Source organism: Daldinia loculata, assembly GCF_022478755.1.
Source record: "Daldinia loculata strain CBS 113971 unplaced genomic scaffold F4817scaffold_46, whole genome shotgun sequence".
Taxonomy (NCBI): Eukaryota; Fungi; Ascomycota; class Sordariomycetes; order Xylariales; family Hypoxylaceae; genus Daldinia; species Daldinia loculata.
In genome coordinates this window covers 179,882-193,486 of record NW_026054900.1, presented here as the reverse complement: position 1 = coordinate 193,486, position 13,605 = coordinate 179,882, and the positions used below count along the sequence as shown (strand labels likewise).

At 48.3% G+C, this 13,605-nt stretch overlaps 6 protein-coding genes across 6 annotated transcripts; 3 read left to right on the top strand and 3 right to left on the bottom strand.

Annotated features, from left to right (window-relative positions):
• Positions 1–73: 73 nt before the first annotated feature.
• On the bottom strand, positions 74–1,355 carry F4817DRAFT_345767 (signal recognition particle 9 kDa protein-domain-containing protein). The gene is made up of 2 exons (XM_049304316.1): positions 1,041–1,355; positions 74–852 (listed from the first exon to the last, which is right to left on the bottom strand). The coding sequence occupies exons 1-2, from the start codon at positions 1,110–1,112 to the stop codon at positions 382–384; spliced, it is 543 nt and encodes a 180-aa protein (XP_049156535.1). The 5' UTR covers positions 1,113–1,355; the 3' UTR covers positions 74–381.
• Positions 1,356–1,507: 152 nt separating this feature from the next.
• Positions 1,508–3,291, bottom strand: F4817DRAFT_345766 (WD40 repeat-like protein). Its single transcript, XM_049304315.1, has 3 exons — positions 2,966–3,291; positions 2,676–2,910; positions 1,508–2,609 (listed from the first exon to the last, which is right to left on the bottom strand). The coding sequence occupies exons 1-3, from the start codon at positions 3,119–3,121 to the stop codon at positions 1,828–1,830; spliced, it is 1,173 nt and encodes a 390-aa protein (XP_049156534.1). The 5' UTR covers positions 3,122–3,291; the 3' UTR covers positions 1,508–1,827.
• A 166-nt stretch (positions 3,292–3,457) lies between these two features.
• F4817DRAFT_345765 (HRDC-domain-containing protein) lies at positions 3,458–5,499 on the top strand. Its single transcript, XM_049304314.1, has one exon. The coding sequence runs from the start codon at positions 3,493–3,495 to the stop codon at positions 4,954–4,956; it is 1,464 nt and encodes a 487-aa protein (XP_049156533.1). The 5' UTR covers positions 3,458–3,492; the 3' UTR covers positions 4,957–5,499.
• Positions 5,500–6,123: 624 nt separating this feature from the next.
• Positions 6,124–7,345, top strand: F4817DRAFT_345759 (uncharacterized protein). The gene is made up of 3 exons (XM_049304313.1): positions 6,124–6,586; positions 6,646–7,019; positions 7,084–7,345. Exons 1-3 carry the CDS (start codon positions 6,295–6,297, stop codon positions 7,195–7,197), a joined length of 780 nt encoding a protein of 259 aa, XP_049156532.1. The 5' UTR covers positions 6,124–6,294; the 3' UTR covers positions 7,198–7,345.
• Positions 7,346–7,419: 74 nt separating this feature from the next.
• Positions 7,420–10,597, top strand: F4817DRAFT_345758 (uncharacterized protein). Its single transcript, XM_049304312.1, has one exon. It carries the CDS (start codon positions 7,517–7,519, stop codon positions 10,313–10,315), a length of 2,799 nt encoding a protein of 932 aa, XP_049156531.1. The 5' UTR covers positions 7,420–7,516; the 3' UTR covers positions 10,316–10,597.
• A 161-nt stretch (positions 10,598–10,758) lies between these two features.
• Positions 10,759–13,593, bottom strand: F4817DRAFT_345757 (glycoside hydrolase family 20 protein). Its single transcript, XM_049304311.1, has 4 exons — positions 13,301–13,593; positions 13,165–13,243; positions 12,587–13,104; positions 10,759–12,524 (listed from the first exon to the last, which is right to left on the bottom strand). Exons 2-4 carry the CDS (start codon positions 13,211–13,213, stop codon positions 10,911–10,913), a joined length of 2,181 nt encoding a protein of 726 aa, XP_049156530.1. The 5' UTR covers positions 13,214–13,243; positions 13,301–13,593; the 3' UTR covers positions 10,759–10,910.
• Positions 13,594–13,605: the final 12 nt, after the last annotated feature.

Sequence of the window (13,605 nt, the reverse complement as noted above, 5' to 3'; positions counted from 1 at the left end):
AAATGACTTTATGCATGAGACGCGGACGTAGTGATAGCTCAATTGATGCAAATGATGAAGACATACTATATCGGTATCATGTGATTTGGCGTTGCGTGATATTTGAATCGTAAATGATGTTGCTTTAATGCCATGTGCGTATTAATAGGTTCATTGGTATGCGTCCAAGCGCTGGGCTTTCTCTAGGTTGTAGCCTACCTCGTAATCAAGCTTTGAATATGATTCTAACTATAAGTAACCTTATAGCGATGCTATGATGTAATCGCAAGGAACTATACGGACGGGTCCCTCTAGGTCTAGGATCTCTTTTCGACCGGATACGGCCCAACATAGACTTTCCAATCCTTTTCTTCCCTCCCTCTGCATTCATCATCCATTTCCTCATTTCTTCCCACGCTTCTTCTTCCCCTTCCCACCACCGCCACCTCCTCCCGCCTGCCCCTGTCCCTGTCCCTGTCCCGGCGCCTTTCCACCACCACCACCACCACCACCTGTACTTCCTTCTAGCTGCGCAGGTCCTACCACATCCTCCCCCCTCTTCTCCTCGGCCGGCGTCCCCGCCGCGAGCGGCGCATCGGCCATGACCTCGTCCGCGGCCTCGGGTAACGGCAGGGCGGCCATGCGGGCCCCCAACGGCCGGCCCAGACTCTGGATTAGGCGCGATACTTCGGCTGCTTTGGTCGTGCGGTACTTGAGACAGGCGCCGGAATGCGGGTCGTAGGTTTTGAGGGTGAGGGAGCCGCGGGGCGCGGTGTCGGTCGTTGTGGAGGGGGAGGGGGACGGGGAGGTTGGGGCTTTTTTGGCGCGTCGGGGCTTGGGTTTGCTGATGTGGTATTTGGTTGTTATGCGTGTCTGTATAGGTATATGTGAGGGTTAGTTACATGGCTAGGAGTAGGAGGCTTCTAGCGCTAAGGGTTTGAGATGGAGTGGTATGGGTGGTGATGGTGATGGTGATGGTGATGGAAGTGCTGCTGCGTTGTTATATACAAAGGATGGGGTGTACATAGGAATATAACATGATATTGTAGGGATGGACGTACGGTAGTTGGTCGTGCTTCAAGGAGGAGCGAAGACTGGTGCAGCCATTCCTGGCTCGTGGCAAAGTATGGCATCGCGAGTGAATGCCGCTTTGCTGCGGAATAAATTTCGTCGGTTGTTCGTATAATAGTATCTGAGATCTTCGGGCACAGCTTATACTCGGTATGGTGGTTATGGATATACGATTTCGTGTTGTCGAAGTGGATTGTGGAGCTGGACTTGAATTTTGGCACTTTCGCCCAATCGAGTGACGATGAAGTTTGGTGTCGGTGGTGGGCGGTGGATGATGTGGGGGCCAAACAGCTAGACAGGGATCTAGAGCTCTATGAAATCTCGCGGGGTACCTAGCTCGAGCCTCATTTAAACTATACGAATACTTCATAATTGCATACCCAGGTAAGGTAAGTAGTTGGTACCTTATTTAATAATGGGATTTTAGAAGCATCGCATCAGGTAGCCAAGTGTTTCACTTGGAAATACTAATCGTCACAAAATGTTACGTCTTATGTTGTGAGACAAGCCAAATTTTTATATTTCATACAAACATCTATAGCAAGAACTTGCCAAGACGATGTCCTTTTAGACGCCTTTCGCAATGCAAAATGGGGGGGTATCTTCCGTACCTAAGCTAGCCGCATCCTCACCTTCGTTCACTACTTATACTACTTCATGATGGATCCTATGTCCATCCGCTATTGGCCGGTAATCGTCTTCATTCGAGTTCATAAGATCGCAATCATAGATGGACGCATCGACATCGACGTCGACGGATGAGCCTCCAGCCGCCTCCTAGGCATGCGGATCCGGTAACCAGAATACTAGGTCTTGATCTGCCGTCGCGAAGAAGTTGAATCGGGGGTTGATGGCAACTACTGCCGCGGGCCTCTCGTCTTCTAGTACGTGAACTGGATCCAAGACCTTATCGGACGCGTTACCTAGTGTATCCCACACCATAACTCCCTTCCTCCCACCACCGACGACGAATCTTCCGTCATGTGTGAAGCAACAGTCGCCGCTACTCTCCACGCTGGCACCACTCGGGCCGCCTCCGTTAAGCATGTATTCTTCACCAGGCGCCAGCCTATTACTTCCGCCTTCAGTTTTTCGTAGGTATCCTTTCAGGCTGCCATTAAACGAGTCCAAAAGGAAATGACCTCCTCCCTTGGTGCCTAATAAGATAGAGCGTCCGTCGTTGGCAAACTCCAGCGTGGTCCAACCCTGCATGACATGATGAGAGTCAACTGAAGCGCATGCCTCCACGATGTCGAATTCCGCGAATGGTGCTTTATCGAATTTTCGATGGTCATAGAGCAAGACCATGCCGCTGCTAGGCGATCCTACGGCGAAGACTTGTCCACTCGGGTCGAAAGCTGCGAGATGTGGTGTGTTCAGGTATAAAATCCCAGTCTCATTCTTCGTTCCAGCATTCCATAACCGTATAGTGTTGTCCTTGCTGCAGGAGATGAAGTCGTCGTTGCCAGGGTGCATCGCCAAGCATGTAACGGCAGCCTGGTGGCCTTCGAAATAGCGTATAAATGCATTATCGTGAGTCGTTAGGTATCGGATCGCATCTATAAAGTGTCGTTGTCAGCAAGTCTCCAACCAATGACAGGCACCGAGAGCTATAGTATCCTAACCATTCTGCTTTGTGCTCGCGTATATTATACTAGAGCTGTTATGCGTGAATTTGGCGTGTTTGACTCCGTATTTCTTGCTAAGGAGCTGCTTGTCGTGGCGACCCTCTCGGACCTTGTAGATCTGGATGGTCTCGTCGCTCTCGGATGTCATCAGAAGCTCTCCCGGGTCGTCATAATCGAGGCTAAGAATGAAGGGTTGAGGCCGTCCATCTTTAATATCGTCGCGCCTAAATAACTGTAACTCGAGTAAGAAAAGGTTGTTAGACTGCGGGTATACTCAAGGAGGGTACCTTCGTAGGTCTGAAGTTGTGCACGGTGTCGGAGATAGCTGATGTGCTAGGTAGACCGCCGCCTAGAGTACGAGTGATGTTGAGGGAGGTGGATGGTGTACCGTTGGCAGGCGACGAGTTATCGGGAACGTCGAGGTCCATTGGCGTAGACGCCATGATGGGAACTATTGGTGGATATTTCACCAAAACAAGCTCCGAATAATACAGGTAGCGACCTGTGTTTAGATATAGATCAATTGAGAGAGAGATGCGAGATAGATGTAACTTCGCCAAGATGAAGCGACGAGGCTAAATTGCAGCCGCGCTTTAGTGTTTATCGTTTATCGTTTATCAACTGATGTCCCGAGGTCAGCAGACGAGTAAGCTACCTAGGTAGTTACATAATGCGGTGGCATATGCTTTTACTGAAATGCATGTGCGCATCAATACATGCATATACTTAGGTGCATGTACATATAACAGGTACAACTACTTCAGGCAGGTAGGAGCAACTTTCCAATGGAACTTACTTACCAAGTCTAAATATCATGCTATATATAAAATGCAACAGCTTTTGTCAAAAGGGACTCTGTCCTAATACTAACCTAATCATATACTCGTTACCTAGGCGATATGTCAGCTGCCAAAGCCTATGGAAATTTAACCCAAGCTTCATTATGACCACTAATGATGCCTTCACTTCTCGACCATTCGCGAGCAAAGTAAAACACTACAATGACAACATAATGGATTCATCTGTACCAGAAGTGTGGCATAAGCTCTTCGGACAATTGGTCTCGCATCGCAAAAGGGTTGCTGCTGCACATGATGTACCCGCCTATGTGATAGCTTCAAATAAAGTCCTGGAGCAGCTGGCTAAAACCCGCCCGACTAATAAGATCCAGCTCTTAAAGGTGAAGGGCATCCGAGATCGGAAAGTTGAGGCGTATGGCGACGAATGGCTAGAGATAATTGCACAAGACATTGCCAAGCATCCCAGGAAAAGCACTACTCAGACGAATCCGCCTTTGGAGCCTGAAATTGTGAATCGGGCTCCTCGTCACCCAAGAGATGATTACCAGAAGCAGCAGGAAAATGGGTCATCCAAGGAGTTATATAGGCGTCTGGCAGAGCACCGGACGGCTCGTGCTGCTATAGAGGCCCGACCCCTGTTTATGGTTGCTTCTAACTCGCTCCTAGAAACCCTCGCTAAGCAGCGTCCCTCGAACCAGCTTGAACTTCTAAATGTTCACGGCGTAGGAACAAGCAAGGCAACTGAGTATGGGCCTGACTGGCTCCAAATAATCGCAAAGTTCAAGGCCGAGTACAAGTCTGAATTCCCTCAACCGTCTATTACCGACACCTCTGCGACCTCGTGTGCTGCGGAGGATATTCAACAACCGCAGCTAGGTGATCGACCATCCAAACAAAGTTGGATCAGAAATGTTGGTCGCTCAAAGGAAATCCTCATATCGCGACCTCTACCGAGTAGTGGGCTATCATTAGAAATTGGTGGAACGCGGTCCAATGCCGCCGAAGCATCGGCTAAAAAAGACGACGGTGACAATTATGATGATTCAGACATCGAGGAAACATTCATGGAACTCATCGCACCTTGTGAATCGCCACAGCCAAAGCTTGAGCAATCTAATAGCCCGGTACTTCTTTACGAGACCCAACCCTTACCTCCCATTCCCCAACCAGTGGAGAAAGAAGTAGAGCTTCAGCTGTTAAGTACGGAGCAGAAATTACTGTTGCAAAAGTCACTGCGGCAAAAATTGGATGCTTATGTTAGAAGTTTGATCTGGGCAATGGACCTGGAGCCTACTCAGCCAATAATTTCCGAAGATACTCTTCAGTTCCTCGTCACGACGGTACCACAAACGCTCGACGAGCTACATAAAATACCAGACATACAGGGGTTTCTCGGGGCCTGTGAGGAGGCTAAGAAAGATTTTTGGCGGACATACTCAACGTGGATACAAGACTTGGGGCTTATACGAAGTCCATAAACCAGATGGAGGGGATGCATTCGGGCTCCATGGATGTTGACCTCGGCAAGGATGACCATGTCGCAACACTTGTCCCAACTACCCTCCGGTAGTTGACGCCGCTGCAATTATGATAATATGGAGACTTCGGTCACAGCTCGGAATCAGTACTCTACAAGGGTAAATAAGTAGCCAATGAGGTAGATTAAGTATCTGGAATACTATGTACAGTTGGACGAAATAATCAGTTCTGGAAACGCTATGGGCTCGAGGTGGTATAATCGACCATGGTTACAGTGTCATTGGGTCGAGGAACGTGGATAATATAAACTCATGTGTCCTCCATAGCCACCCAATAGAAGTCAATCAACACTACTTCGAAGGCGAACAGGCAAGAGCCCCTAGGTGTCATTTATGACATTAGCTACAAGGGGAATTGCTTCTATAAAGCTGCAGGTAGACCTTCCTTCATACCACATAGCCAGTACGATGCGCAGAAAATTCCAATAAACATACCTCATATATATAACTACGGGTACTTCATAATAGACGTATAATGGTGACTACTCCTTCAAAGCCACAGCCATATATTGCGGGAAACATCTTGAGTATCGTTTAATAGTCCTATTAGCGCTGTCTATCGAATCTCGCGCCCTTCGGATGCTACGCATTCCTTAATTAAAGGAAACGTGCAAGACTACCGAAGGGTGCGAGATTCGCTAATAATAGAATTATGTATGCACGCCAGTCGCATCTCTTCGCTATTTTCAGAATAGCATACTAATTCCTTCTAAAGTAGGGGAAGGCTGAATTGATCAATTATAGCTGGGTCTTACTGGTTACGGCTGAGGTCGTTGGCTGCGTAGGAAGAAATCCCGGATAGGTCACAGCGCAGAGTATCATCACCTCATATGTCAAACTCGCTGACAATTAGACATTCTTACTACGCAATTTGTATATCGTAGACACCTCAATATCGTATAATCACAGCTGATACGATTTTACAATCATAGTTACTTAGTCTAGGTAATTATATCTTTATATATATACTCATTACTAAATTCAAATTGAAAGACAAGATTGAGCGTCAGATCAACGGTGATTACTTAAAGATCTAAAATAGAGACGTTATAACATATATTCTCACATCTACTATGTATAAACTCAATATCGACCCCTGAAATTTGGGGGTTACATGCAGATGCAATGTAGGTAGCATCACAGCGACTGCCAGGGGCCGGCACAGGGCATCGTAAGGTAGGCAGCATCAATGGTGCCTACGAGTGCAAATATAATGAGAATGGCTCTGGATATTAGCTCGTCTTCATAGCTCTTGCAGATCTGCCTCTTAGAATCAAGATGCACTCGACGATGGAGGTCGCGTCGAGCACCGCACCACAGCTCGTGACGGATTCTTTGGCGCCAGAGGTAGCTCCCGAGACCTACCATCCGCAGTACTACGAGTACAAGAACTACGACGCGGCGCAACCGCAGACCAGTCCGGCGTCCCATGAAGCTGAGATCGCCGGGTTGAAGAAACCTACCTTCTGGTTGCTAGTAGCTTTGTTTTCGGTGGTAGCATTGGCGCTCGGCCTAGGCACGGGGCTGGGCTTAGGTTTGAGGAGTAATGATAGTGCGGTTAATAACACAGGTTAGACAAACCATAGCAGACGAATGCAGTAGAGATGGTGATTCTGATGACTCGTCTAGGTGCTTCTGCGGATAGCGAAGCTATAAGCAACGACGTTACTTCGTCGCCGCATGCTGCCCCCTCGACGACCTCATCTACGAGCAGTGTATCAACTACCAGTACAAGCAGCACTAGGAATACCAGCCCAAAGAGTAGCAGCACTAGTTCGACAATTATAGCCGAACCGACACCGACGGCCCTAGTAGATTCCGGGTGTCCCAGCCGAAGCGGAAGTATGATATCGGGGGAAAACCACCGGCAATACAAGATAGCCTGCGACAGCGACTTGACGGGAACAGGCCTGGCGTCACTAGTGGTGAACTCGCTCGAGGAATGTCTTGCACTATGCGACTCGCTGAACTGGGTTCAGAAGCGCAGCGATGTTGGCTGTGTCGTACGTGATACCGAGAGCCCCATCTCCCTACTCGAAAAATAGGTATTTACTGACGAATTATTAGTGGAATGAGAAAGGGGTAGTCGGGCAAGTTGCTGGTACGTGTTGGTGTAAGGGAGGCGACAATATTAAGGCCACGTCCCTAGCAGGAATTGTGGTTGCAAGTCCGGCACCATGAGAGTCTCTGTTTTCTAAGGTTGTTTTGGTATACCCATAACCATAAGTACCTAGGTACCTACTAATTCATTAATAAAAAACACAAGTGTGGATGACTGCCATCTAAGAATCGCTAGCAACAGTTACGTAATTTAGGTACATGTACGGATTACAAAGTACGTCAGAATACATAGTATCGATAAGATAAGAAATAATTTCTTAGTTACCTAACATGTAGCATTGCGATGCATCGGTATCGATAATTCACTTATACGCATCTGTATGCGTTTCGAATTGCCCTTAAGAGTCATTCTTGATAGGCTCATCCGGCGTAAAACCTAATGAGATATCGTAATATTATTCATAGGACCCCAAGGTGGCTTTTCCCCTTCCGCGAGACTTCAAATCCGCATATCCTAAACCCGCCAAAATATCGCGACCCGCCCCCAAGGTCTTCATTCGCAAAGGCACCTCTCCCAACTACACTTTTCCAAGCTCCTAACGTCTCCTTACTGCGAGCGTCTCCTAGAGAGCAACAATATTGTGCGCAATTCCTACTGTTTCAGACCGTTCCGTTTAACCAGCACACGACGCTGCAGGGGACCGGTATGTTGAACTTTGTCCAGGTCATTACGACCCCTACCGCCGACACACACGGTGCTTGCTTGTTGCTTCACTTTGACAACAAGCGCTATTTAATTGGGAATATCGCCGAGGGAACACAGCGCGCTGCCGTCCAGCGAAATATCGGCTTACAGAAGGTCGAAGATGTTTTCTTAACAGGTGTGGTTAACTGGCAAAATGCCGGTGGCCTTCTAGGCACTATCCTCGTCCTTGCCGATACCCTGGCTACCAAGATAGATAGCCTCAAACAAAATATCGAAGAGCGTAAGAAGAAAGGGCTCGGGGATCGTAAATTCCGTGCTCTTAACGACATTGTCATGCCGAGGCTTAGGATTCACGGAGGCAAGAATTTGACACACCTACTCGCTACGGCGCGCAGGTTTATTTTCCGGAAAGGACTGCCTTTGGACCCCCATGAGGTTCGCGACGGCCCCCGCTTAATCGAACAACAAGAATCTAAACCGGATTGGGAAGATACCAACGTCAAGGTGTGGTATATACCTATCCAGTCGACAACGATCGTATCGACTAGCCCTCGAAAACGGACGCACGAGGAGTTCGCAGAGACATCCGAAGTGGATGAGCAGCAACCCACCCTAGACGATGAAGAGGACAGAAAGCTAGTTCAAACCGTAGTCACCCAGATGTTTGACTCGGACTGGAAGATGGACGCGCTGGTAGAGACCACCTTGCACCAAGTGAAGCAACCCGCGAAAATATACGTCCGGGATGATAAAGGTCACATCCAAGTATATACAGGTCCCTTACCAGGAAGTGGAGAGGCGGTACCAGATATACCTGTATTAATACGTCGACCATGGCCCGGAGCAATGGTACACGCACTGCCGCGTACGAAACCCTCGAACCAATCCTTGTGCTATATTTTTAAAACCCATGAACGACGAGGAAAGTTTAACCCCCAAGTAGCTGCGAAGCACGGCGTACCTAAGCAATCCTACAGCCTGCTCACGAGTGGCCAGAATGTAGTGGGTGAAGATGGGTTTGTAGTAACTCCAGACATGGTTTTGGAACCGAATATTCCCGGGAACGGGTTTGCTGTTGTCGACTTGCCGGACCCTTCTTACATCGATGCGCTCGTGAACCGTACGGAGTGGTCAAATGATAATCTTATGGAAGGTGTTCATGTTATCTACTGGATTCTTGGCCCTGGGGTCGTAAATGAACCCCGGCTACAAGAGTTTATGCAAAAGAAGTCGGCAATCAGACACATCGTGTCCTCACCAGACAACTGTCCGAACAGGCTCGCATTTGATTCGGTCACAACTCAAACTTTCAAATTACGATGTATTGACCCTGACCGGTTCCGCTTGCCCATTTACGACAATAACGTCTCAATTTCGAACGCCTCGACGACGCATGTCTCTTCTCTCTACGAAAGTAGCAAGCTTGGGAAGGTTGTGCAATTTGCACCCCAGTACGTTCATCGAGATGACAAGATTATTCCATTTCCAGATATCGAAAGGTTGGCCCGAGAGGATATGAATGATGAAATATTAGAAATGGCTCGAAAAGCCAAGGCGAGAGTTTCAGATCCCGAATTTCTAGCCAAAATCGAAAAAGTGGAATCGGACATCCCAAACCGAGACGCAGAAATAATTCCTCTAGGAACTGGCTCTGCTCTGCCATCCAAGTACCGTAACGTCTCTTCTACGCTCCTTCGGGTCCCGGGATACGGTAACTACCTGTTTGACTGCGGCGAGAATACGATTGGTCAGTTGCAGCGGGTTTTTGGCAACGAGCTCCCCGAAATCTTGCGAGATCTCAAAGGCATATGGATTAGCCATCTCCACGCAGACCATCACCTAGGCACCGCTTCCGTCATCAAAGCATGGCACGACGAGACGACGCGGTCAAACCCCTCCGCTAAGCTCTTCGTCGCGTCCCACACGCACATGATAGACTGGCTGCGAGAATACGCGGACATCGAGAACTACGGTTTCGACCGTCTTCTGACTGTCAATTTTAACAAAGGGCGTTCTCATGTATTCTCGGAGACGGAGACGAGGGCCATCGGGTTAGAACAGATCACGGCTTGTAACGTGAGGCACTGTTTCGGTGCGATGGCAACGGTCTTTACTTTCCCGTCTGGGCTCAAGGTCGCGTATTCGGGCGATTGCAGGCCGAGCGACGATTTCGTCGAGATCGGAAAGGGGGCCACCCTGCTCATCCACGAGAGCACGTTCGACGACGAGCTTCAAGGTGATGCTATCGCTAAGAAACACTCGACTATGTCTGAGGCTATCGATGTCGGCCGCCGCATGGGCGCGAGGAGGATCCTACTGACGCACTTCTCGCAAAGGTATCAGAAGGTGCCTATAATGGAGGAAAACTTGGAGATTCGCGCCGATGCGGTACAGAGCAAGAAGGCAGAGCTAGATGAGGTGGTCCTAGTAGCATTTGACTACATGCGAGTCAAGCTAGGAGACTTCAGAAAGGCGCAGGCTTTCTTGCCTACCTTGCAGAAGCTTCTTGAGGACGTGCTGGATGATCAGTGATAAGTGTATAGATATTAGAAAGATATTATACTATCATGACTGGGCTTTGTCTATGATCTAGGGTAATAGCGGCTCCCTTACTTCGTGACTCAGATTTGGATATTAGTCCATCCCCACTCCAATGGTAACACATTCGCCATATGCTCGATGGGGCACATATGGAAGATCAAATGAAGATGAAGACGTCGCCTTATATAGTACGAACTAGCACAATCATAGGTACCTGTTAGCTAGTCGTCTTCTAACAAAGACTAGACAAAATAAAAATAAAATAAAATTGACAATACTTGATGAATCTCTAATAGCAACGTACCGGACTGGCTTGAGCTGTCTGATTGTCTATATCAGCTAATTCCGTAGATTGAATATTAGAGCACCTAACTATATGCACGACACCCTGTTCTAGCTTTACCATGGACATATAATTAGGTATCGCCACACTATCGAGATAAGAAGATAATATCACGATTCTGATAATACAAAGTTTTGCTTTGCCTATCTGTCTCGAACTGGTTGGTGTGCAGATAAAGGGGGTAAGAGTCGACCGAATGGTATTAGTCTATGTCAGCTATTTAACCTAGCTACATCCCACCACTCAAACCTCCGAGCTCAAGCTTATCGCCGCCAACTGCCCCGTCCATCCAGCGTCCTTGCCACCAACCCGCTTCAGCGGCGCCTCGATGGCGATAGGCGTCCACACGAGGGAAACCCCGTTGACGCCTAATACAGCCAAGAACTCTTCTTCTTTTGCGGCTGCTACTGCGCCGTCGGGACTCACGCGCGCGAACGTCTGGTTCCCCCGCCCTACGATGTCCAGGTCGATCCATGTCTTTAGAGGGACTGTGGTGTTCAACCGGTAGTAGTTACCTGAGGCGAAGAGGGTTAGGTTCGGGGTTAGCATGAGCGCGGAGTCTCGGCCGGAGATCAGAGTGGCGTCTTTATCTACTTTGTCGATGAGAAGGCGGAGGGAAAGAGTGTAATCTCGGCCTTTGGAGGAGAGGGGCGTTTCTAGGGAGCAGGTAGAATTTATGGCGAAGGTGGAATTCGCGGTGAGTGGACAGTTTGCTAGTGCGTCGTACCCGTTTCCGGATTGGTCGGTGACGGTGGTGTCGGCCCATGTGGCTAGGGGCGTGAAGTAATGATTACTTAGGACTGACTGTGAGGTGTAGTTGAATATTGTCGATCCAACGGATGGGATCGCTCGATCCAGGTTCTGGGCCGGTATAACAGGATGTAAAGCCGAAAATGCCTCCGCGAATTCCGACGCTGAGAGGTCCCCTCCCCATTGCTTGTCCGCGAGTGCCGGGATCCCGTCTTTCCAAGCATAATAAGCTTCAGAGAAGACAGATGCGTTTGCACCGTAGTCATTCCATAAGGGCGTTACGGCCCCAAGGACCAGGGGGTTGGACTTCTCCGGGTTATTGGCGGCGACTTTCGTGTCGAAGATGTAGGGCTGCCATATCCCGCCTGTCTCCGGGTTGCCGTTGAATGTCCGCGCGACGTTTACGACCTGTGGATAACTTCCGGAATATTTAAGGACGGTGTAATAGGTGTCGTCGGAGTTGAGAACGGAGTAGTTGTTCAGGATGTAATCGTGATACGGGTCGTCCTCGAAGAAGGCCCAGTGTTGTACCGAGATGTTGTTGTAGACATTGTTGTATTCAGGCTTGGGAGGGAAAGTACCCCAGATGCGGATAGATTTCCCAGATTCTTGGTAGATGTAATCTGCCATTTCATTAACGAATCGATTATAGTCGTTAGGATCGCCGGTATACTCGTCTGCGCCGATATGGACGGTCTTGGAATGGAACCAGTCGAGGAAAGTGCTCCAGATGGTTTTCATAGTAGGTATTGAGTCTGGATGCGAGATGTTTAATAACGACAATCTGCCTTCAAGTGCTAATTCCGGCCTCCATTGCACTATGACTAGTGCGTGTCCTGGGGCTTCGATCTCCGGGATGATGGTGACTCCTCGTGAAGCACAAGTCGACTGGATTTCTTCGAACTGCTCTTTCGTATACGACTCATTCTTATACTTGTTCAAGCCGGCCAAAGATTCGGAATCAGACCATAGGCGGAACCGAGCGTATAGTTCCAAAGATTGCTCTCTAGTGTACAGGCCGACATTGTTATATAGATTATCACTCAGGTGAAGCTGGAATGTATTTTGCTTGAAAAAGCTCATGTAAGAGCACAATTCAATGATAAACTGACCAGCACCTCCTGTTAGCCTAATTACTCAAATTCGCATCGGATTGAACTTATACGTGCCTCTGGAGGATAATAATGACGAGCTGCGTCGAGCATCATACCTCGAGTCTTCCACCCGGGAGCATCGTATGCTTCCCCATAGGATAAGGAGCCATTTGATAGAACTGCTTGCTGTAAGATAGTTCGCGTACCCCACCACACACCCAAGGGACTGGCACCGGATATGACAACCCCTGAAGAGTTGACTGAGAGCGTATACCCTTCAGAAGTCAGGGAACCGCTGGCATCAGTATACTTGCTAGGATCACCCAGTGTGAGAAATATGGTATCTGATGTAGATTCATCGCCAATGGAGACGTCAATATCGAGACCCAAGACACTGTGTAAGTCGTCTACGAATGTTTTGGCGAAATCTTGTAGACTTGGTGGAATCAACGTCTCTCCGGTTTCATCACGGCTTTCGGTAAATCTGGAGTCTACCAACACTCCTTTAAGGGATGTAATTGGATACGCCCCGTCATTAGAAGTGGTAAAAGGGATAGTAGGTATTCCCACAACTCTCGAGGTAGCAAGGACAGCTTAGAAAATGTTAGTTTTTAATATGATAGGACTCAAATCATAGCGTAGCATCGACGAACCATTGGACAATGTGGTGAGCCACAGATAATAGGGACGAGGAAACACCATCACGTCAGCTAATTACTATTGGTATGATATCTGCAGGAACAGAAGTCAAGATCAGCAAGACATCATATGGGGGAATACCAATTCTACCCAAACTACTACATATGGCGGCAGGCTTATCATTATATCTATGTAGGTATGGCCTTTACTTGCAGTATGGCTTGCAGGAAGGCCTGCTTCTTGGCCGTCGCCATATATTGGATAATGGACGAATCATCTTGCTGTCAAGCTGATGAAAAGGAAGTCGGGCTTGACGATCACTTGAAGGTTTATGTAACCTTAGGGAGCGGGGTTGATAAGAATGGAAGGAAGGAGTAATAGTATTGATCTATAGGTAGATTATAGCAGGGTAACAATAGGATTGCTTGACCTTGATTCTTATTTGAGATGCATAT

Excerpts from the sequence above, each read along its gene's own strand:
- F4817DRAFT_345767 (XM_049304316.1), bottom strand. The coding sequence starts at position 1,112 with ATGCCATACTTTGCCACGAGCCAGGAATGGCTGCACCAGTCTTCGCTC. Across the intron at positions 853-1,040 it reads TTGAAGCACGACCAACTACC|ACACGCATAACAACCAAATA; the intron begins GTACGTCCATCC and ends ATACCTATACAG.
- F4817DRAFT_345766 (XM_049304315.1), bottom strand. The coding sequence starts at position 3,121 with ATGGCGTCTACGCCAATGGACCTCGACGTTCCCGATAACTCGTCGCCT. Across the intron at positions 2,911-2,965 it reads ACAACTTCAGACCTACGAAG|TTATTTAGGCGCGACGATAT; the intron begins GTACCCTCCTTG and ends CTCGAGTTACAG. Across the intron at positions 2,610-2,675 it reads CGCGAGCACAAAGCAGAATG|ATGCGATCCGATACCTAACG; the intron begins GTTAGGATACTA and ends GACACTTTATAG.
- F4817DRAFT_345765 (XM_049304314.1), top strand. The coding sequence starts at position 3,493 with ATGCTATATATAAAATGCAACAGCTTTTGTCAAAAGGGACTCTGTCCT.
- F4817DRAFT_345759 (XM_049304313.1), top strand. The coding sequence starts at position 6,295 with ATGCACTCGACGATGGAGGTCGCGTCGAGCACCGCACCACAGCTCGTG. Across the intron at positions 6,587-6,645 it reads TAGTGCGGTTAATAACACAG|GTGCTTCTGCGGATAGCGAA; the intron begins GTTAGACAAACC and ends TGACTCGTCTAG. Across the intron at positions 7,020-7,083 it reads GCAGCGATGTTGGCTGTGTC|TGGAATGAGAAAGGGGTAGT; the intron begins GTACGTGATACC and ends ACGAATTATTAG.
- F4817DRAFT_345758 (XM_049304312.1), top strand. The coding sequence starts at position 7,517 with ATGAGATATCGTAATATTATTCATAGGACCCCAAGGTGGCTTTTCCCC.
- F4817DRAFT_345757 (XM_049304311.1), bottom strand. The coding sequence starts at position 13,213 with ATGGTGTTTCCTCGTCCCTATTATCTGTGGCTCACCACATTGTCCAAT. Across the intron at positions 13,105-13,164 it reads GCTCACCACATTGTCCAATG|CTGTCCTTGCTACCTCGAGA; the intron begins GTTCGTCGATGC and ends ACATTTTCTAAG. Across the intron at positions 12,525-12,586 it reads GTCATTATTATCCTCCAGAG|TTTATCATTGAATTGTGCTC; the intron begins GCACGTATAAGT and ends GGTGCTGGTCAG.